Genomic DNA, 24,315 nt, shown 5'->3' on the forward strand with positions numbered 1-24,315 from the left:
ATCTCTCTGGAAATCACATTTTTATCGAATAACAACCAGTGGTGTGACCTTTAGTACTATTGTAGCATTTTATGGAAACAAAGAAGTAAAGAAAGAAAGGTTCATATTTATTATTTGAAGTGAATAGAATCTGATACTAAGTTTTGATTCAATTAATTTCAAAATACAGTTCAACTTTTAAATGAACCGATATCTGTTAGGTATTTTCTTAATGTTAATTTTGTTATTTTCAGTGGGCTTAAGTGGTTTTTTTGACAAACAAATTTTCATAAATTTTATAGTACCTAAGTTGAATTTAAATCCAATAATTTGAATTAGGTTGAGATTACGAGCTTAAGATTTACCTACGACTTAAGTAAATCTTATAAAAGTGACTTACAGAAATGATTACCTACTATAAACAAACTTACAGAAGAAAATATGTTAAAAATTAAATAACACAAATACTTTATAACTAATAAAAGAAAATTTAACTTGCCTTACTTCATAACTCTTAAGTATATAGGTTTTAAGATTTCCGAAAGTTTTTAAAAATGAGCTTACTCAGTTTTCAGAATTAGATATATTCTACACCTTCTATTTTCACCAAATTTGAAGTTCCTTAAACCTTTTTTCTCTCCCCATCAGACTCATAAATTTGAAACATACTTTAAGATAGTTTTAAAATGATGAAAAATAAAAATGAACTACAAAAAAATGGTGTTCTAAGAAAATCCTTTACTTCAGTAACGCTCTATCTGCAAAGTCGATACCACTTAGACTTAGCGATGATCTAAAACCATTTAAAAACGTTGATATCTTTTTCTGTTTCTCAGATATTAATTTTTAAGACTGTTCTTTTTTTCTTGTCCATTGTTAATTTTGACTTTGAGACAAATTTTCTTGAACAAATCTTTTTACGGGACAAAATGTACCTAACCAACGAATATATTTTTATTTTTGGATTTACCTTGTTTTCCCGAAAGTCACAATTTTATAGTTCTTTCGACAATAAAAGGTATGAAAATATATCCACTCTTTATATTTTTAATAAACTTGGAGTTTTCCAAATTTTGTGATGTGACTTCATTGAATTAGTATTTTTCTTCTTTTCTTTCTTAAGATACCTTCTACCTTCTGTACTTTTCTTTCATAACTTATGTGTGTCAGGTAGTTCTGCCACTGTTTTATTGTCGATAAAATGTGAGTTTTCAACCATCAACCATCACTCGAAAACAATCGTTACTTGTTGCTCTTTTAATTTCAAATAGAGGTTCATCGAAAGGGATTTTACCTGCAAAATTGAACTGCAATAAAAAAAGATATCTAGCTGAATTTTTAAAAATAATATAATTTCTTAAATTTTTTTATATTTTTAATAAATAAAACACTGTGCAGGCTCATCACAAGGATATCCAACAGATTTTGATTTTCTTCGAAACTATGAATCTATGATGGAATCTAGAATTTTAGGCAAACCTACACATTATCGTTGACAATTCTTCAACATTTACACATCCGATCAGCCCCAACCAGAATTAGCTCAGAATCTCTTGTTTGCAGACGACTCTCTCACGTACGCGAAGTCGAAGTCACCCATATTAGCCGCAAGGAAAGTGGAAGCCCACATAAGACAACTTTACGAGTTTTATAAGCGCTGGGGCTTCAAAATCAACACAGCCAAATCGGAACTAATATGCTTTAGACGACCAGCCACCCCAGGAAATCCTAGAATACGCTCAGCCAGGAACTGCAGGAACATCAAGATAAGCCTTCCCGATGGAACACAAATTTCAGCAAAAAATAACGTCAAATATCTGGGAATACAATTCGATGAGAAGAACCGATTTAACCCTCAAGCAGCAGCCGTTTTGAAAAAAGCCAATTTCGCCTTTCATCGCATTCATCCGCTTATGCGGAAAAGAAACGGACTCAGCCAAAAGACAAAGCTTCTCCTGTACAAGCAGCTCATCAGGCCTATCATCACCTACTGTTTTCCTATCTGGTTCACGGTGACAAAATCCCATCTAAACAAGTTAGCAATACTGGAGAGGAAGATCTTAAGGATCTGTACAGGCATGCACTACGACAGGATACGCAGGAAACACGTCAGCAACAAGAGACTGTATGAAGAAGCCAAAATTATAAAACTCGACAAATATCTTATCCAATCAAGCAGAAGATGCCTACAGAACCTGAGCAATCATCCAAACCCAATAATAGGAAGAGTAATAAACCAGCCAAGACATCCTAACCAGCGGTACCTAGAAGCTAAGGAACTTTTGGATGAGGATCTTATATCAACCAACGACGAAGAGAACATACCCTTCTACGCTGATCCTGGATCAGCTCACTATCGTGGCTGAAAGCCTCACCTCTCCCTAATCCAACCTTTACAATGACAACCGGACCTGAACAACCCGAGTTAAGAAGCTGCCAACAGAATTAATATTTAAAACAAACACAATGACAATTAACTGTAAATTTAGCTTAAAAAAAAAACAATGTAAAAACGTTAGGCCCCTTTTGTGCCAACATATTACTAATATAATCAATGTACATTTTTAGATTACTAGCTTTAAGCAAATTGTATATATAATAACTGTTCAATAAAAATATCGTTAAAATCGTTGACAATTTTGTTTATACACATGCGCCATTTGAACAGATATCTTTAAACATGCTTTTGGATTTCCATTTCCATGTGTCAATACTTTCGCCGATATAACAGAGCAGGGTAGTCTTCATAGTCCATTGTCAGAGAATTTAACAAAATGAAGTTTGCAATTTGATCGGGTGTATAAAGTTTACCTTAAACCGTGATTTCAAAGGCAAACCGTTTGATATGATTTTGTCCAAATTGACAAATTGGAATCACGAAATCAATTAGTATTATAGATTTGCTACCAATAATAAAAATATATGTACAGAATCCGTTCGTATAGTAGAATTGCATACAAATTGTCCAAACGAAAAGGATTTTGTATTGTTTTTTTTTTTTGGGGATTCGTAAGAAATGTACGTTACGAAAGGAATTCGCAATAAACAATTAATTGTTATAAACTATGCGGAAAAGTTTAACCTGAAAATTATGTAGGTAAGTTATAATAAAAAAATATTTACTTTATCCTTTGTATCTCAAGATATACTATCAACTTCTTCTTGTATTCACCGCTCTTATGATCTCCATCCGCTTGTCGGGTTCACCGGATTGATCTCAGAGATCGGCGTCAAACCTCCCAGATTTATATTGTTCTGAAGTCAACCAGGAGTTTTTAAGCCTACCTTTCCACTCTGTGTGTTCTATTTTTGAGGGATGGTATTTTTAACACAAAGGCTTGCTAGGATTTTCGGACTTCTAATTCGATCAAACTATGTTACTCCTGTTGTCACACGAAGCACCTTCATCGCAGCTGCCGTTAACCTACTTTCACACTTTCAATACATTATTCAACAATGTGAAATGTGAACCTATGTGAGTGCTGGACGCCCAACCGCGGTGTACCTAAAGCCTTTTTTTGCAGCTTAAGGGGGATTTTACGATCACTGAATATAGAAGAATTTTCCCGACACTTCATTCACTCTAGGCTTACACGATGATTGATAAATTAATTATGATATGGCCATAAAGTACTGACTAAAATTAAAAATTAAACTTTTTAGTTGAGTGATTTTTAAAAATATGAGTCCCAAACAGCCAAACAAAATACAGTCGACTCCCTCTAAGTCGAACTTTCACGGGACTCGAAAATCGGTTCGAGTTAGAGGGATTTATTTAATATTTTTTCTTCAAAATTGTTCATTAAAAATGGTGAAAAAGTTCGACTTAGAGGAAAATTCGACTTAGAGGGAGTTCGACTTAGAGGGAGTTGACTGTATGTTAAAATTTTGATCATAACCTTTTGTTCAGTCAAAAGGTTCCCAAAATTTCACATTACCCCAGAACTTCGATGACTTGTTGATGTATTCCTCTGCTACTGCTATTTATTCTATTGACTTTATTGGCAAACATTTTCTTTTTTCCTTGAACGCTTATTAAACTTTTGATTCTAGTATATAGTTTAGGGGTGAATTTTCGAGTTGAGCCCTTATCAGCCGTTTGAAAGTTATCTTAGTATATCGTTTCGTTGTTCGGCCAGATCCTTCACTTGATTCGATCTGCCCTTCAGACCTTCAGTGACCAACTGTTCTTTAAAACATTGACTGACTTTTTAAAGTTAGTTTTAATTTTCACTATTGTAAGACAAACTTTTGTCTTATTTTAGTTTTTCCATTAAAGGGTTAATTTTTTGTTACGATTTTTAAAAACGTGTTTAATTTTTTCGTTCATTTTGTATTTAATACATATTTACCTCTTCACATAAACTTATTTACATTCTAAATTTACCTGTAATTAAAAAAAAAAAAAAAAAAAAAACAAAACAAATAAGAAGAATAAATTCGAAACCTAAGTGTAATAATATTACTTTATTACAAAATAGTTTAACATCGCTGAGATGAAAAGATGATATCATATAACAATAAAACTTAGAAGTAAAGTTGTAGCCTAAAATTAAAATCACTTTTTATTTGTTCCTTTCACAACATGCTCAACTTATATTTCAATTTACGCTTTTTTTTTTTAGTTTAATTCTAACTAGGTATGTTAAATATCTATCATTTAAGACTTTATAAGGTACATTTTGCTTATAATTTATTAAATATAACACAAAAAAAAACTTATGTTGAATTAAAAACAAACAGAAAAAAGCTCATATACAGCAATTAAAAACTTAATAAATGTCACATCTCTGTATGCTTATTTTTTTAAAATATATATAACATACATACATATTTCTTTTTTTTTTTTGTTTTCTTAATTTTTTTTTTTTGTTTTGTTTCATTGATTTTTATATATAATATTAAATATTTACAAAATCCACGTTAAACGTAAATAACATCATATACATTATACACTAAAAAAGATATTTAATAGATAAATTTTATAATACAAGAAAAAGTTATTTTTAATATTATATACTTGTACAGGACATTTCTTTTCTTTTTTTTTTTAAATTCTTTATTGCGCTAAACAATTGTTTATTATACTTTTCTTTTGGCGTGAAGCATTTCCATTAGAAGTGTTTGTGTAGGTGCACTTCCAGCGCAGTGTTTTAAGTATAAATGTTCTTCCCCTCTAGCTGCCATTGCATGTATTTCCGGAAGAATGTTCAGAAGTCTGCTAAACTTATCCTGTTAACAAAAAAAAAAAAAAACAAATTAAAAATATAAACAAAATATATTACATAATGATTTTAAAATATACAACCAAGGGAGCAACGAAACCTTGATCAATTTGTGGTTCACAAAAATAGTTGGGAGCTTTAAATTTACCAGAAAACAGGTCAAGGTTACCAATTTATGATAACGACAGACAATTTTTTGTTTTTTCGAAACTTAGACGAATACAATTTTGTTTCCGAGGGTTGGGCACTCAACTTATTAAGTGAAATGTTTATAGTAAAAAAAAAAAATAATTTTGAAAATGAAGGCGGTATAATTTGAAAGTTTTTGGGAATAATTCGTATAGAATTCTTTATCCAAAACCAAATGATTTCTAATTTTACGAGTAAATGCGAGATTATTTGGAAAATTTTAAAAGCTAAATTAATCTCCGAAATGCTCAAAATTTCATTTGAGTTTGCAACTTTTCTTGATATTTCGCATGCATTCATTGCCTTGTTCGACTTTACAGACAAATTTCAGTAACGTCCTTAAAATTATTCTAGTAAACCCCCGAAAATCGTTTTGGCATTTCAGAAATGATCACAATGCGAAATCTCGGTTGAGCTCTCATACAATACAATTACTATAAAATTTACAAATTACTGAAGATCACCTTAGCGGAGCAGCGAAGTTTGGTGACGGTAAAAAGAACGTTTTGGGGATTTGAGTAAAAATGAAAATCAGCTAGTCTCGAACCACCAGAGTTTTTCTCTGATATTTGTTTTATATGCAATCTACTTATTATTTTATTGATATCAGTTAAAAAACTAGAATCGAATTACAGCACACGATTACGATCATACGTTATCGTTCTGACTGTTGCTGTCTCTATTTAATCAGTAGAAAAAGATAGGGACACATAGCGACCATACGTTAACGAACGTACGTGATTCGACCCCTGATTTTGATAATTTTTGCCTTCGATTAGCAAAAATATTGTTTTATTTTTTGATCTTAGAACAATTTTCTAGATGTGGATTCTTCGGCAAATTTAACCCTCTTTTACTAACACCACTATGCATCATTATTGACAGTCAACAGTTTGACAAGTCTTTGTTTGATAATAATTTGTTTCGGTGTCAAATAAGAGTTCAAAAAGTTTTTAGTTCAAACGGAAGCAATATTTGATAATTGCGACCGCTGCGACAGGCACAAATATATATACTAACTAAACGAAAACCCCATAATAAAAAGTTGTTGATTGTCACCAGAGACAAGCTATATAGCCGAATACTAATATCGATATCCAATTGAAAGTGGGATTTTTGAAATTGAATCGAGTTCTTGAAAATTTGAATTTAAAATACCAGTATTTCCCAGTATTTTTAGCTAGGTGATATAAAAATAATTTATTTTTTGTGGTAAATGGAAATTCAAATAAGTTTTACCAGCTATAAGCCCCTCCTGTCTTTGCATAACGATTGAATTGAAAAATAAGGATTATCCCAACCAAAAAAATTGAAGCACTTCGATTTTCTTTTGTTATTTTTATAGATTTTAAAATGAGCGTATCGAAATTTAGAGGTAATATCGTGTTTTTTGGAAAAAAAAATTGCCCACGCAATTACACACTGTACGAACACAAAAGAAAAGACAAAAATATCTGTTGATGCATTCCACGGAAAAGCATTTTTTCTTTACGTGATAATTAATTTGTATACAGATAAGAAAGGAAACCTACAATAGTGCTTTAGATACAAGTGGTCGCATGCGGAAAGATGAGTTCAAGTCGTTTTCTCATATTTTAGAACATTTTCTTAAAATCGATCTCAATAACTCTGGAATCCGAGTAAAGGGCTTGTTCTCATCTTTTTGTCACGACCCAAATAACACCTATTTTTTAGATTATTAAAAGCATTTTCAACTTTTATACAATTTTTTGGTTGACTTTACCTACATTGAGGCGATTTTGTTTTATATTTAAGAAGAAGTTAAATTTTTCAAATTTTCGAAGCACCGTTTTTATGCTTCACAAACATATTGTTTAGACATTAAAAAAATAAATATCACATAAAATTCATCACATATTGGCTTGCTATGTGCAATAATTTAATTTTTTTAAATAACCATATTGATATTATACAAAGTTATAGTTTAAGTAAAAATGGAGTATATTCTGAAAACTTTAAAAATTGCACATATTGGGAATACATGAAATAAAATTTAAACAATTTGAGTTCTATTGTTTCATTAAACCGAGTTTTATGAGTTAGAACTTTGGCAAAAAAAATGGCCGCAAGTCTGCGAAAAATAAACGAGAGAATGTTAAAATTTGAACAGTAATAAGGCTGTCTTGTCCGTACGCAGCAGCAAATTTGTCTTAACGCAGAGTGCACTTTCTACGTAAAGGGACACAAATAAGGGAAGTAAAGTAGTGATGGTGGGCGTTAAGGTACATTCGACAAAAGACTTAGAAAGAAGGGCAACAGAAATGTAAATCAGAAACGAAATATAATTTCTGGCCGCGATTTAATCGAATTAGTTAATGAGACTGTGTCCACCCGAAATTATGTAAATAACAAAACTAATAAAATCTGTAAACAAAATTAAAGTTACCGTCACAGATGGGTAACAAGTTAGTGTGTAGTCCAAAAGGGCTGCTTGAACATTTTCGTGGCCTTCCAGAACTGTTTTTTTATTTACAATACCTCGAACATCTGAAAAAAATTAAATTAATTAATATTAAAATAAAACAAATATTTACAAGGATTGCAATTTGAAAAATGTTCATACTTGGATTCAGCAATATAAGAAACTTCATACAGACGTAGTCACCCATATCGAATTTCAAATCTTGCAGTTTATTTTGTAACTCGTTGAAATAATCCGAAAGCTGAGGAACTCCAAGCAAACCTAGCCCCAAAAGATTAAACACCTGACCATTGTTCAGTTGCGTTTCGTCTGGCAGTCCGTTGTGAATCCTTTGATGCAAATGATCCAGCACTAACATGTCAGACCAAGAATGTTGAAGAAGTTTCATTTGATCGTCAACCTGCAAATTATAAATACATAAATGATAAATATGTTTTTTTTATTGATGTATATTAATTAAATGAAATTTTCTTTAATTTTTTTTTAACTGAGGAAGGATTGTTTTTTAAATTCTTTCTTTTGCAACTTGCAAGCCAAAAATGGCTACGTCTATTCTAACAGTTTCCAATAAGGAAAAATTTGTATTACATAAAAAAAACTAGCCCATTCAAATTAGATCGAAAATAGGGTGTGCTGGTTAATAATTCAGACAAGCTGGAAATTATTTTAATTTACTTTGTGAAGAGCCGTACAAGTTTGCGACGGATTCTGAGCTCAACATAACTTATGAGGGCCAAAAAACCGTTACATTTTAGCACTTTTTTCAGTTTTTGGGTCATAACTCCTGAAAAATAACTCGCACGAAAAATTATTACATCGACCAAAAACATTAATGTCGACCAAGCGGTTTGGTCAGAATGAGTAGTAAAAGTAGTTAAATTTTACTACTTTTGTTTCGTAGCGTTTTCGAGAAAAGTTTTTCTTTTTATTTACACAAATTTCTCACGAAAAACGATATTAGAGACGTGCTATAGTAAATTAACGCTAAAATAGAAACAGTCACTGTATAATGAAGTAATTGGAATTTTGCATATAAGAGAAATATTTCATTAATGTTACCGAGACCCTGAATGGTCGTGGGTCTTAACAAGTGAGCGTAAGAATAACAATTTTTTCGAGCTTATTTATTTATTTAAGGCGTTAAAGACTAACGTTAAACACTTATTATATATCTTAAAACTAGATTATTTTAAATTTACTTTACATTCTCGTATTAAAAAAGGTTTGTTTGAATTTAATACTTTTAAAATTATCATTAACAGAAGAGATCATAAAGTAGTATTTATTGAATACTGAAATCAACTGATTAAGAGGACTATATAATCCATAATTTACTCTACTGAAAGATGGACATAGAGGTATTTGTCTTCTTATGTTAACTTGGCTAAAACTGAAATGTAAACGATCCAAAGTTGATGGCGAGGTTATAGAACCGTTTATTATTTTTATGATGTAACTCTTTAATTGTAGGGAGGTAGTGAGATTTCGGGGGACCATGGTAGAAAACGGAGAGAAAATCGCATAAATCTTCTCTGAATACCTTTTATTCTGTCAATATGTATTAAATAGTATGGTGACCATACAACACATCCATATTCGAGTATAGGCCTAACAAATGATACATATAATAGTTTTAAAACGTATGGATTATGAAAATCACGAGAGAACCGTTTGTCGAATCCTAGAATTCCATTAGCCTTATTAATAATATAATCATAGTGATAAGTAAATGTTAGTTTTGGGTCAAGTATAATCCCCAAGTCAGAAAAAACGTACGGTCTAGTTAATGGACAAGAGTCAAACATGTAATTATACAGCTACGTGATTCTTGTTGAATATTTGTTGCTTTTAATAAACATTAAACCAAAATTTAGGTTTCGAGCAAAAACTTCATAATCTCATCAAAATCAGCTCAATTTCATAATTTATAATCTAGTTTATAGCTAAATTTCTTAAAAATCGAGTTGGTCCTGTTAGTAAGTTACGATAAAAAAAAATAGTGAGGCACAAAAGCCATTTGCTGAAACTAAACATAAATTTTTTTCAATTTTTTTCCTCTGGGTAAAGTGTCATTTACGTTTTATGAAGAACTTAAATTTTTAAGTTTTGTTTGAACAAATGGCTCTTTACAACTTCCACATTAAACATTAAAAAACGCATTGAAATTAAGAGTATAACACAGCCATTCCTCACGTTCAAAATAAAGAATCTTATTTTATGTTTGCACTTTTTGTGCACTGTCATAAAACTTAAGGTTTCCAGCTATTAAAGGCATAGTCTGTCAGTCAATTGATAGTTAACACTTTAAAATAGCCCTCTAACTTTTGGCCAATTTTAAACACATTTTTATTTAATTTCCAGTCCTTTTTTCTAGTGAGAGATATTATTGTTGTATTTATACAGTGTTTTTGTGTACTTTAATTCCAGAAAAGAGATTTCCAGAGAGAGAAAAGTAAAATTCTCATACAGATTTTTTAGTATGATACTAAAGAGATAAAATGGGGATTGGTTGCTTTAAAAGTTAAAGGACTTTTTTAAGAAAAATATGTCTATAATTAAAAAAAAAAACATACTTTTAGCCTAGTATCATGCTAAATCGAATTAAATCGTCTATAATTTTTCGCCGGTTTTTATAAAAATGTGATGTTTTGCTTAGTCTAATTCGTTTATACACTCTCCAAAACAATTTTAGAGCAAATTCTCTTTTTGAAGGAAATCTGAAAAAACGCTCAAATTAAGACATAGACGAATCTAACTACACCTCACCTCACCTCTTGATATATACTAAAAATCACCGCTTGTCCATTCTCCATTTAGGAGATTATTCAGAAAACGAAATTCAAAATCCCTTTCAAACACTGAAATCATTTGTCCACGTCGACTTCTTAGTGTATGCCAGAAATTGGATTTTGAAGTTTTCGGTGCCAATTATGTTTCTTGATTTTATATTTGATCCAATTTTTTTTTTTTTTGAAATTTGAGTTTGAAATTTCTCATACACCTCTTATCAAAAGATAATCTTCATACGAACTATATATGAGTTTCGATCACTAGCTTAGGTTTTTGGCATTGAGATTATGTCAAACTTATCGCTTGCATTAATACCCATGATGCCAGCCAACGAATCATCAAGTTTATGTCAAAATTTTTTTGTAATGCTTGAAAAAGGTGCATTTTTTTAAGTTAGCATCGGGAAAGTAAAACTTGATGTAAAACTAATTAATATGACGAAAAGAAAAAAATAAAAGAAAAATTTGTTTATAATACGGATATACAGCGTGTGAATGGAATTGTGTCAAAACTTGGTCAAGAAAGGACCGTCGATTAAAAAAAAATTGTTTGGTTACCGGTTTGGATACCGAACAAAGATACTCTAAATCTAAATGGAGATATGAAATTGCGCGAGCGCAGCGAGAGTAACTCTGAAGAGGATTTTTTCAGTCACCTATTTTTGAAATGTTTTCGTTCTTTTTCTTGGCAGCATCTTGAATAGGGTTCCCGAAATGGCTTGCTAGGTACGGTCTTTTCGTTTTGGGAAATTGGAACGATCAAGCTTATGAAACATTATAATCGTTAAGTATGGAAATCATCAACCTCGATAAATAGCCACCTTTAAAGTTTTAAATAAGTTCAAAAAAAAGCTCAATATTGCGCCTATTTCAAAACAAAACTATAGTTTTGAGAGTACGAGCACCGGCCCGAAGAACCTTCTCCTGCAGTACCGTAGGAATAATTTATCTGTAGAATCACTTCCTCTTATTATTTCTTAAAACTTAGCCCCACTAAGAACTCACCTTCAGATCCTTGAAGAAAACTGTGTTGCGGGCCCAATCGACTTGAGAAAACAGGTTTTGGTCTAAAACTTTGCACATTAACTCAAACAGATCAACTTCAACTTGGTTGTATGACTGTTTTTGAAGTAATGCGAACAGTTGTGTTTGCCATTCTCGGTCGTCTATTGATTGAACAAACTCCCTTATCATCGGTGAGACTCTAAAAATATCAAAAAACAATAAATGTTAGTTAATTGGAATTGGCTAATAGTCAAATATTCATACCTCAATGGTTCGACATTGTTCACAGAGTCTGCTGTACTAGACGGATTGGTGCTCGAATCAAAACTAAAACAAAAATATATTAACTTGTGTATAACATATTAAACCAATATACCATATTTTCGAATCGCTTGAGTGCTGTAAATTCACTGGCGCTCCATCCTGGCAGGTACTTGATTCATTGCGGGCTAAATTTTCATGTACATTTGCTGAACTTGCTGCACTAGACCCATTGCTACCACTTAAATTATTAGATAACGTTCCTGGTGAAGCATGCACTTGTCCAAGAGCAATTGCAATTGGACTCGGCGAAGAGTCCGGTGATTGTGTTAGAGATGATACCTTAAATAGAATGAAAAAAAAAATAACAAAAAACATTTCTTTTCATTTGGAGGTGTTCTCTTGTGCTTTATAGAAACTTAATTACTTGGGGTATTTGAATTTCTTGCTTTATGTTCATATTTGGATATGGCTGTTGGTAGGCAGTTGGTGACATCGAACCCTTCACATCTGTAGAGCCCATTGTTGTTCGGATAGCTTGTAACGCTAACTGTCTTTGACGCATCATTTGAAGTTTCCGCGCCCGATCCCTTTTGTACATTGGTCCAAATTTGTTTCTTCCTCCTCGCATTCTGTCTGCCCGAACAGCTGCAAATTAAAATTTATAAAAAATTAGTATCTGTAAACTATTTTTGATTTAAAAACATGGGTATTTTCTCAATGTGAATAATAAGCTGTTAGTTTTGAAAAAAAAATGTTACATGATTTTATTAGTACAATATGAAAACATTTTTTTAATTTTAAAGAAGAAAGTCAGTAAAAATAATGGTGGGCAAAGAATAAAGGCTCGGGAATACATACGTACGTATGTACATATTTATTTTTTTTTTTTTTTTTGAAACAGTAGAAAAGGGCAACTTCTTTTGGAGTTTTATAGAAGATAAAATAAGTAAGTAATAATGATTGTTTTATTTGAAAGGATTAGTTGGACTTATTACTACAATTCAGTTTTTGTACTTATATTTTGTCGTTTAGGATATCTTTGGTTAACGGCCGAATTTCGACCGAATTTCATATTAATGTACACTCTCAAAAATATTGAAAAAAAAAAAAAAATTCATTCGACATTCGATTTTGAGAAAATTTTGAGAAAGCGTACTTTAATTTGGTGTTAGAGCAAGTTTTAATTTGTTCGAAGCAAAATATGTATGTTTTTGTATTTTTACTTGCTCTATAGGGCAAGTATTGGTTTCGTGTAGAAAAAAAAAATCGAGGTTTTAATCAAAACCAACATTACGATTATGGAGAAGATCAAAAAAGTGGTTTTCGTCATGCCGTCCGTCGGTCTGTGCGTGTGTGCGTCTGTGCGTCTGTGCGTCTGTGCGTCTGTGCGTCCATCTGTACATCGAGCTAGGGCCTAAACGGGTGGATGGATTTGCTTGAAACTTGGTACAGATGATTTTTACGTAATTCCCTAGGTCCGTTTTTTTTATTTTTTTAATATCTCCAATTTAACGCATATCTCCCATATAACGTTTTCGAGGTATTTCAAATTTCTCGAAAACGGCTCTAACGATTTCATTTAAATTTGGTGTGCGCAGTACTCTTATTGATTCCAACATAACTGCGTTTTTAGTTTTTCTCAAAAAATGCCAAGAGCGGAAATATGGCGTTGCCGTTTTTCAAAAATTGACATGTTTTTTAAGTTCATATATTTCATCAAAGCATAAGTCAATTTTTTCAAAATTTACAGACATCATAGGTATTGAAGTGTAAAATGTAAAAAAAAATTAAAAAAAAAAGTTTTTCAAAAAATTTTTAAAAAATTGAATTTTTTTAACTTTCGATTTTTTTTTTGTATTTATTTTTTTTTTTTTTCACAAAATCTTAAATTTCCAATAAATATTTAAGATAAAGATGCTTTGAACTACAAGAGCAAGTACGTGCGACCCAGTCGTGCATTTTATTTAAAATCGTATTCATAATTTTAAATTAAAAACATAATGTAGTTAAAAATTTAATACTTTTTTTTGAAACCTCTAATTTAAGATAGTATAAAAAATCATGTTTTTACTGTTGAAATATTGTCGAAAATGAAAAAAAAAAAAAAGTTGTATCCATCATCCTTTTGGTCACTGTCTGAAATGCTACACAATCGCGTATTAGAAGCTCTCAAAAGAACTATGAAATATCTTTATAATGAGTTAGAATGTCTTGGACAGGTAGGTACTTATTCTACTTTCTGGCAATTACCGCCAAACAAAAGATCGACTAGGGAAATGCAATTAATGCTTGCTTCAAGTTTTCAAGTTTTTAGCAATGTCAGCTATGAAGCTGCTACAAAGTTAATACTGAAGGTGAGTACATAAAAACTGATAGGATATTTTGAGATTTGCACAAGATCAAAAATGTATTTTGAGTTTGCATATTTCATAGTTATGCATGTAATGTCACTACTACTCTTTAGATAACAAATAATAATTCATGCATTTCTCAACCGAAATTTAAAATGTAAGTTAGAAATCAATCAGATCTTAGCGATCCTTTAACATTATATTTTAATATATTTGTTGAAAAATATATAAATATTTTCATTTTTAGTATTTTTGTCAGCACTTTAAAAGTGGAATTAGTTATTTTTCACTCTAAGTCAACGATAAGTAAAATTCGAACGACCACATATATAATTTTAAAGGGTCAGTTAATGTTCAGTTACATATATCAAGTATATTCAATATTTGTTCAGCGATAGAATTTCGTATGGTTGATTTTAAAAATTTTAGTCATAGCTTAACATAACTTTAGAATTCGTAACTCTAGTTTTTCGTAACTTCGGTTTCGCGTAACTTTGACGGCCGTAACTCTGTTGCGCGTAACTCTGTTATTCGGAACTCCGTTACCATTTCATAAAACTTATATTAACTGTTTAAGTTTGTCTATGAAAACAAATGTTACGCACACACCACCGTGACCCAAAGGTTTGTTACTTGACCTGCGAATCAAAACTTCTAAATAAAAGCAGCAAAATACCACAAAAAAAAAAAAAAAAAAAACAAATTTTACCACATTGTCATGAATTTAAAACGCAAATCGTATACAAATTCCTCCTTTTTTACGTTTTTTGTGTTCAAATGTTTGAATGCTTATTTTTTTTTAATTTTTTAGTCATATTTTTAACCTGTGATGCAAACTTAGTTAATGCAATTCATTTTACCTTGCGTTTTTCATTTTTTTTTTTTTTAATTTTTGTACTAAGTAACACAAAATTTTTTGAAGAGACGTTTTTAGTAATTTTTTTTTTAATACATTAAAAGCGCGTAGAAAAGTTATCAAAGTTAAAGTTTTTAACCTACATACAAAATGTTTGGGGTCATCTTCATCTTAAAAACGAACAAAATCTAGACTAGTGTACCTACTTATTTGACAAAATTTAAGTTTTAGAGCATCTTCAATTCTTTATCTATGAACTAAATTCGCATTACAGACAATTCGTTATTACATTCAATATTACTTTCATCAAACAGTCAACGATATTGAAAACGGATGCTAAACATCAATAAACTACACAAAAAGAATTTTGTGGTTTTTATTTTATTAAAAGTTTGCAAGCTTCAGTTGATGCAAATTTGCGATAGTGAATAAAATTAACTAACAAAGTGCTAAAGACTATATCATTTGTGCAACGATGCGTTTCTGAATTTATCCTCTTCATTTTTAAAATCCTTGTATGACGAACAAAATTTTACTGATTAAAAGTTGGCGTTGTTTAGAGGACGCTTGTATGATCCAAATTCAGATTCTTTTAGGATAGAGCACATCCTTCAGGATTTGGACAACAAATATTTTTCAATAATTCAATTACCAAATTAAAAAAAAAAAAAAAAACATCGTTATAATTAAAAATTCTATAACTTTTCCGAAAAAAAAATTATATGTTTTAAAACTCCACTAACCTAAGCGAGATAATTTATGGGTAAAATCGGTTTATGTTTTCACAAAAATAGTCACAGAAAGAATTTGTAGCTTATCACAATATTAATAAGTAATAACAAATTGCCAACTACGCTACTTGCAAGATAATATTAAACGATATTTATTTGCAATAGATTGTAGTACTTGGTCTTATAAAAATTTGTGTGGGTAATAGTAATATCTAATATAGGTACCTCCAACAAAGTATGATGTGGGTACATTTTTAGATTTATAAAATATATTTTTAGGTTTTACTTTATTATCGATATAAACAGAAAAAAAATCGGTAGCAACTACAAATTATCTTTTTAATTGCAGTCAAACAAAAAATGAATAACAGTCAATGATAAAAGTATAAAACGAAATTAATGGACAAGTTTGGGAGCTAAAACTGAAAAACCGACTACATACTATTAAAACTAAAATTTATGATGTGTTGAAAAAATGTATGTAATTGTTTTTTGAACTTAAGGTTAGGAGAAAAATTGAAAATAGATTTACATATGGGAATAATAACACAGCCACACAAAAAAAAAAGTTCTGACCTGGGGTTGCGACTATGTTTTTCATATAGTTTTTAGGTCGCTGAAACCGAATTCGAAGTCTATTTTGCCGTATCAGGTTTTTTAAATATCCACAAAAAATGCGAGCCAAAAACTATATGAAAAACATAGTCGCAACCCCAGGTCAGAACTTTTTTTTTTGTGTGGCTGTGTAATGGGTCAAGTCCACTTCTCTTTAGGTTGGATGTTTTAAGGTCTTAAAAATATCAAATAGTATCTAGGAAAGATATTCTGTAGAATAAATACATTGATCTGTGAAACATGAATTTCATAATCATTTTTATCAAAAAACAAAACCGACTTCCATGGATCAAAACTGGGGTTTTATGGTTTTTCTAATAGTTCATATGGCCAAAAATTGAAATGGGACCACAGAATTATCAAAATTGAAATTGAAATGGGACCACAGAATTATCAAAATTGGGTCACTCAGTCCAAAGTTATGAGGTAACAAACACAAAAAAAAATACAGAATTGAATACCTCTTCCTTTCAGAAGTCGGTAAAAAGTGCCTTTAGTTCCCGTGAAAAAGCTTCTCCAAGTTCAAAATCATGCACAAATTTCAAATGGACTTGACCCATTACTATTGTGAACGCCTCATATAGCTAACAGATTGTTGTGCTTAAGATTAATACCATTGAAAAGTAATTAATACAAAAATATTCTAAATTAATTTAATTTTAATTAAGTGTGTGTTTTCTTGCTGTACATTTTAAGGAATTAGACCAAAAATCTTAAGTTTTAATAATCTAATATTTATAATATTATTGTGAACGTTTTGTGCAAAGAATTGCATTTTAAAAGACATAGAAAACAACCATATAAATATTATTCTTTCTTTAATATTTGTTTGAGTTCTTAGAGGTTTTTTTTTTTATACAAAATCGGATTTTTCACAGCTGAGGAATAATATTAAAATTAGATAAAGCAATCCTTATTAAATTTGTGTAGTTAATTAGTTTTCTGTTATAATTTAAATTCAAATTGTTTTTCATTTAGTTTTTCTAAAGTGCTGTGATGTATGTTTTTATTTTTTATTTTAACTTTTATTTATTAAATGTCAATTAATTATCAACTAATAAATGTAACAAAATAATATTTTCATGTAAGTTTAAACAATTTTTGTAATAGTGTAAAAAGTTTTCAATATAATATTTAACAGATTTAATAAAATACCCCTGAAGAAGTCGAGAAAGTATGAAATAAAGATTTTTATTTGCATATAAAAGGAAGTGACCAAAAAAGCCCGATTCAACATAAACATTAATAGTTCAAATAATTGGTCAAATTATCATTAATTTAATTAAAAAGTATTAAGCTAGATTGGCAAGTTTTATCGAAGTTATCTGCACAAACAAAAGTGACGAGCTTTACATCAAAACCAGTATTACGGCAGGATTGTTCATTAAAATAAAAATTTCAGAAATATGTCCGTTTATCTTTAGTTTAATCAACGGCGGCCTTACCCATTGCGAGGCTCCGGGAGGCAGGTCTTTGGGAGGCCCTTTGTCCTTTTTGATTTGATTGGTTGTTTGGTTAAGTTATTTGTTATGTTTGACGAGTTCCATTTAAGTTTTAAAATATTAAAAAATATTAAAAATTAACAGATACAGAACTCATTTTCTGCCGAAAGAAATTTTTGGGACAAAATTTGTCAAGGTGCGGAAATTTTGTATTCACTCCTAAATAGAGTTGAGGTCACTTGAACTTTAAAATTGCACTCCTAAATGCTCTCTTTTCTTCGAAAAATAACACAAATTTTGAGATTGGGGTCAAACTTAGGCCAAAAATAACCAAATACAACCAAATTCCGAAGTCTCAAACTGGGTGTAGAAAAGACCTATTGTAAACTATCAAACTTCCAACAAATTTTTTAAAGAATAATTTTATTCACATTATCATAACAAATTCTCTATCATCATAAAACAAAAGTTTGAGTTTATCTTGTAAACAAAACATTCACACCTGTGATATGCGTGGAAAATCGGTCTTCGAGTGTTTTGAGCAGAGATACCCAGAAGGAGATCGGAAACTTTCGTACGTTTTACTTCCCAAAACTCATTTGTTTGTTTCGTGTTGTTGTAATTTCTTTTGTATCCATGACTAAATGTGAAATACACACACAGTATAACCACAGTGTTTTCACGCATACTTAACCAAAATCGTCCAACTTTTCACGCATACTTAGCCAAAAGCGTCAATCCGAGCTTGTAAGCAAACCAGTATGACGTCAGAAGTTTCCCATCTCCTTCTGGGTATCTCTGGTTTGTAGGCGCGATATTCAAATACTACATAATACATTTTTCAATTATGTTCTGAATGCATGAATTAATTTAATTTGAAATTTGAGATAAAAAAAAATAGTATGAAACTAGCCTCAAAATGTGAAAAATGAAAATATCCAAAAAAATTAGAGCTCCTAGAAAGGAACCAGTGTGATTTTTAGGCTTAGTGAACCCAAATGCATTAAGTTCGATAAAAAAAAAAAACAACAGTTAAAATAAGCATAATTTTAAAATTAGTACGAAATTACCTCCAAAATGTGAAAAACTAAAATATTTCAAAAAATAGAGATCCTAGAAATACATTAATGTGATTATTAGGCTAATTGATCCAAAATACATTAATTTTAATAAAAAATTTTCTGGAAAATTTAAATAAACGCTCCAAACAAACTTAAAAATTAGTAGGTATGAAATTCCCCCAAATATGAAAAATTGAATATTTCAAAAATTAGAGCTGCTAGAAAGTAACCAATATGATTTTTGAGATAACTGAACTCAAATAAATCTTTCTGGAAAATTTTTACAAGTTGATAAATCAAAATCAACGATTTTTGAGGCAAAATTAACGTTTTTTGACTGTCAACTATCGACTATTGCGTTAGCATATTCCACCCCAGAATAAATAATTAAAAATCAAAATCAAAAGTTTTAAATAAAAAAGTATAGGACACAAAGAATCTATACCTACTTTTAAAAATTTGTTTGGGTTGCTGCAAGAGCGAGGCCCCGGCCGATTGCCCTGCTCGCCACCTCCTAAGGCCGCCACCGAGTTTAATAACTGCTTTCCTAAATTTTTGACAAATAGGAATAAATTTACAATAGCGATACCTGCCTTTTAGTTATTACAATTACATACATACATATATTCAAGCTTTGGAAAAATGTACATTTTAATGATAGTAACAGAAGAACATGTGGAAAAAAATCTAATAATTTTCATCGTTCTAAAAAAAAATTTTAAGGGGGCAAGTGCCATGATAGATGGAAGCAGATGTGTATTTGTTTCAGTCGGAATTTTACGTTTTATCAAATTCTAGTTCTAAAAAAAAGCTGTGTCAAGGTCGAAATAAAAGGAGCAAGACCATTAATTTTAAATAACCCCAAACATGAATCAAGAAATAGATTGTCAGTTTTAACTTATACAAAATTAGGCATTTAAGTGAAAAAACTTGAATATCTTTGAAATATATTTGTTAAAGCTGGGGCGGGGGCTGCATTTCACGAATGACCTTGGATGTAATACGAAATACATATGTGTCGAACTAATTCGTAATTAGGGGCACAAAAATAGGTAAACACCCTATAGTAGGATTGTTTTGTAACAGGACTAAACATACAAGAGTAGAAAAGTTAGTTCACGGAGGATCTTCTCATTTATATAAGGAGTTCATACTTGGTGAGTACGTTTTAGAGGTACCAAAACAAAAGTTAAACATAGGTATTAGGGTGGGTCCAAAAAATCGAAATTCTTTTTTTTTGATTTGGTACTCTGAAAAATCGATTGCTAGACACCTCTAGAATATACACACCAAATATGAGCTCTTTATATTAATTTAAAATTTTCCATTTTTGCATCAATCCTCTACAAAAAAAAATTATTTTTTTTTTAAATCGACTTTTTTGCCAATTTCTTTGCTTATTCTTGTAGGAAATTGAACGCTCTACAAAAAAGACTTTATGCTCTTTTTTCGTTTATCTAACCGTTTAGTAGATATTTGAGGTCCAAAAATCGAGAAAATCTTTAAAAAATCGTTTTTTGTTCTTAATTTTGTAACAAATTAAAAAATCATAATAATCAAACGCGCATGACATATTCTTGTAGGAAACAGATTGTTCCACAAAAAAGGTCTTAATAATTTTTTTCAATAATCTAACCATTCCACAGTGGGTCACCTCCCATACAAAGTGCGGTCAAAAATATAATGACCATTTTTTTTTTAATGAAACACCTGTATTATCATTTTATATGATTTATTATTGCAAAAAAATGCATCAAGTCAGTTTTTTTAAAATTTTGGTTATTTTCAAGAAAAATAAAAAAAGGTAAAAAAATTTTTTTTTTGAAAATATAAAAAAAAAATGGTTAATGCCGGAAATGGACCTGCCTGTCAGTCGAGCACTTTACCCTTACCCTCTAGTTCAGTCTTTTATAAAAATAATAGTGCCAAAAAGGAATTTTTTTAGTTTTACGTTGTAATTTTTTTTTCTCCGTGTATCGTCATTTAAACTCGTATTACTGGAAAAGGGGAAAAAACGGCGCTTTTATTTCGAAAGGTAGGACGGTATTCTTCATTTGAGAACTTAAATTGTAGAGGGCACTCGAAGGCAAACCAACTAAATCTCTAATTTAATGAAAATTGAGCTAAATAAAAATGGTTAAAATTGCTTCGCTAACGAGCCCCATTACAATTAGCCTTAATGTTATTTAACAATATAATTTATGTTTTTAGAAAGTATTAACCTTCTCGTTTAATATCCATAACAATTTAATACTGTTCACAATTTTTAACACCCGCTATCACTATCGCAAGTTCACACCTTATAACTGCAGCGATTAAAAAACTGTACCTTTTTTTAATATACCGACTTTGAATGGCTATTAAGAAATGAAAAAAATGGTAACCGTCAAATTTTTTTTTGGTTTTGGTTCGATGGGAGATTGTAGAAAGTTGTTTAATCATTGGATTTTAAAAAATTGACATTTACTTTTTTTATTTTTGACCTATGGCGGGACCCACTGTGCATTCTAAAGATATTCGAGGTCAAAGTTAAAAAAAAATATGAAAACATTTTTTACTTTTCAAAATTTTCCAATTCACTGAAAATTCAATATTTTCAAATTAGCAAGATGTTTTCTTGTAGGGACTTAAACGTTCTATAAAAAGTTCCTTGGCAGCAAATTAATTGCTTTAACCGTTAAGAAGATATGCGTATCCAAATCAATGCCCACTGATGTCAATAGTTTTCTTATGACAATTATCTTCTAAACGGTTAAAGCAATTAATTTGCTGCCAAGGAACTTTTTATAGAACGTTTAAGTCCCTACAAGAAAACATCTTGCTAATTTGAAAATATTGAATTTTCAGTTAATTAGAAAATTTTGAAAAGTAAAAAATGTTTTCATATTTTTTTTTTTAACTTTGACCTCGAATATCTTTAGAATGGTTAGATTATTGAAAAAAATTATTAAGACCTTTTTTGTGGAACAATCTGTTTCCTACAAGAATATGTCATGCGCGTTTGCTTATTATAATTTTTCAATGTGTTACAAAATTAAGAACAAAAAACGAATTTTTAAAGATTTTCTCGATTTTTGGACCTCAAATATCTACTAAACGGTTAGATAATTCAAAAAAGTGTTTTTAACCCTTTTTGTAGAGCGTTCAATTTTCTACAAGAATATGTAAAAAAAATTGGCTAAAAAGTCAATTAATAAAAAAGTTATTTTTTTTTTTTTAGAAGCTTGATGTAAAAATGGAAAATTGAAAAGCGGAGGACCTTCCCATTAAGATAAAAAGCTCATATTTGGTGAGTATATTCTAGAGGTGTCTAGCAATCCAGTTTTCGAAGTACCAAATCAAAAAAACGAATTTCCATTTTTTTGACCCACCCTAATAGGTATTCGATTTTTTTGACTCATCGGGAAGAATTCTGTTACTCTGCAAACAAACAAAAAAACAGTTTTTCGGTGCAATGAAATAAGCTTTACCGTTAAAGAATTAATTTAATCAGAAGGGGGGCCAATGATGACACTCAAGGCCTCATAATTTTACAACAAATTGTACATAGATATATGTAAGTTTCAGTTGTGAACCAGATCCCTTTTATTCTTCCTCATTCTGCTTTTTTGCAAATATTCATAGTCAAAATAATGTTTACCTTGGTAAAAAAGTTGCACAGTACTTTTTTGTAAAAAAAATAAAATATGGTAGGTTTTTTGAATGGGAGGATTTCACAATTTACAGGACTTTTTTAGGAGTCTTCCTAAAATAGCTTGTAAATGCTTGAATGTTTAAATTAATTACAATACTATTGCAATGGAGGTGCGATATTTAAATTGCGAAAGTCTCATTTTGGTGAGTACCTAAATATTCAATTTGTCAACAAATTTATTACAGATTACAGTACAACGGGAAAATACCTAAAGGGATTTAGAGCCAGTTGCTGAATCAAACTTCAAGCATTTATGTTGCACAGTACACATAATAAGGTAATATCTTCCGAACGTTGTCAAAATTTGTTTGTCAAAAATGGGCACCAGTCTGTCAGGTCTGCCTTAAATTTTTATATTTCAATCGCAGTAAACAGGAAATTTGTTTTTGTTTTAATTCATAAAATGTAATTTGAAAACTTAATAAATTGAAAAAAAAAAAAACAAATTTTCTTTGTGCTTCTTCGCGGAAAATGGTTAATAATTGTCAAAAAATTAGTGGTGTGCGTGGTTTGTGCGTTTTTCGTCGGTAACACGGTGTAACACTCAAAATATACGCGGGCGGAGACCTATCAGGTTTTGTAGAGCTAGTCGCACTGAATACGAAACGGTATTTGAAAATCCCCTAACACGCCCAAAATCTGGAGTTACGGGCAAAAAAACGGTTTTTTGGACCTTCACCCATTGAAAAAATTCTAGCTCCGACAATTTTTTACCCATTTTCGATACAGTTTCTGATAGAAGATAAATATACCTTTTTAACAATGTATAAAACATGTAACTCGGTTAAACCACTTAGAATTTATAAGATGTCAAAGTTCAAAAATTCCAATTTTGAAGTGATTTTCATAAAAAATACCTCGATCAATTGGGAAATAGATATAGTTTTAGAATATAATTTTTTTAATAGCATGTTGTTTTGAAAACATATACTTTAAATTGATGCCGAAGTTGGGCAAATGACAAAAAAAATTGAATTTTTGAACTTTGACATCTTATAAATTCTAAGTGGTTTAAGGTCCAAAAAACCGTTTTTTGCCCGTAACTCCAGATTTTGGGGGTGTTAGGGGATTTTCAAATACCGTTTCGTATTCAGTGCGACTAGCTCTACAAAACCTGATAGGTCTCCGCCCGCGTATATTTTAAAACCTTATTTTTGTAACACCGTGTAATTTAAAACAATTAAGAATTACGGTAGCTGAAATTGGTCGCCAAATTGTCATGTTTTGACAATTTGGCGACCAATGTCAGTTCGGAATATATTACCTTTTCAACATAAATACTAATGTGGCAGTTTACTCAGAGAAAAAAGTAGAGAATGAGTTTATATTCGATTCAGTAAATTTCCCTTATACACATACAAAATATTCTTAAATAAAATAAATAGTTTTGAATAAAATAACACATTTTAAGAAGAATTTTTCAAATATTTTCCAAAAAAAGAAAACAAAAATTTTGTTTCGGTTTCCAAACTCTGCTAACTTTTACAAACATTTAGAATTTAGGTTGAAAGTTTAATTTATTTTTGGGTAAATTGTTCAATAGTTAAAAACTGCATTAAATTGTCAGATTTATTAGGCAAAATGCAAAAAAAAAAAAATGGGTTACAAAAGTGACATACAAATGCAATTAAAGAGTTCAGAAGAAAAACGGCACATGTCATTGTCAAAAAT

At 30.3% G+C, this 24,315-nt stretch overlaps 1 protein-coding gene across 5 annotated transcripts in view; it reads right to left on the bottom strand.

Moving 5' to 3' along the window:
- Positions 1-4,461: 4,461 nt before the first annotated feature.
- Positions 4,462-24,315, bottom strand: part of LOC129910800 (nuclear hormone receptor FTZ-F1) — a 78,970-nt gene continuing 59,116 nt past the window's right edge. For 3 of the 5 annotated variants that reach the window (XM_055988352.1, XM_055988350.1, XM_055988351.1), the window contains exons 4-10: positions 12,319-12,539; positions 12,007-12,233; positions 11,895-11,957; positions 11,631-11,829; positions 7,978-8,236; positions 7,801-7,901; positions 4,465-5,211 (exon numbers count right to left, since the gene is read on the bottom strand). In XM_055988352.1, the coding sequence (XP_055844327.1) occupies positions 5,062-5,211; positions 7,801-7,901; positions 7,978-8,236; positions 11,631-11,829; positions 11,895-11,957; positions 12,007-12,233; positions 12,319-12,539 (1,220 nt within the window). In that variant the 3' untranslated portion in view covers positions 4,465-5,061. Of the gene's footprint in view, positions 5,212-7,800; positions 7,902-7,977; positions 8,237-11,630; positions 11,830-11,894; positions 11,958-12,006; positions 12,234-12,318; positions 12,540-24,315 lie in introns of all 5 variants that reach the window. The other 2 variants (XM_055988353.1, XM_055988354.1) reach the window with 2 other exon arrangements.

This window comes from Episyrphus balteatus, chromosome 2 (assembly GCF_945859705.1).
Source record: "Episyrphus balteatus chromosome 2, idEpiBalt1.1, whole genome shotgun sequence".
NCBI lineage: Eukaryota > Metazoa > Arthropoda > Insecta > Diptera > Syrphidae > Episyrphus > Episyrphus balteatus.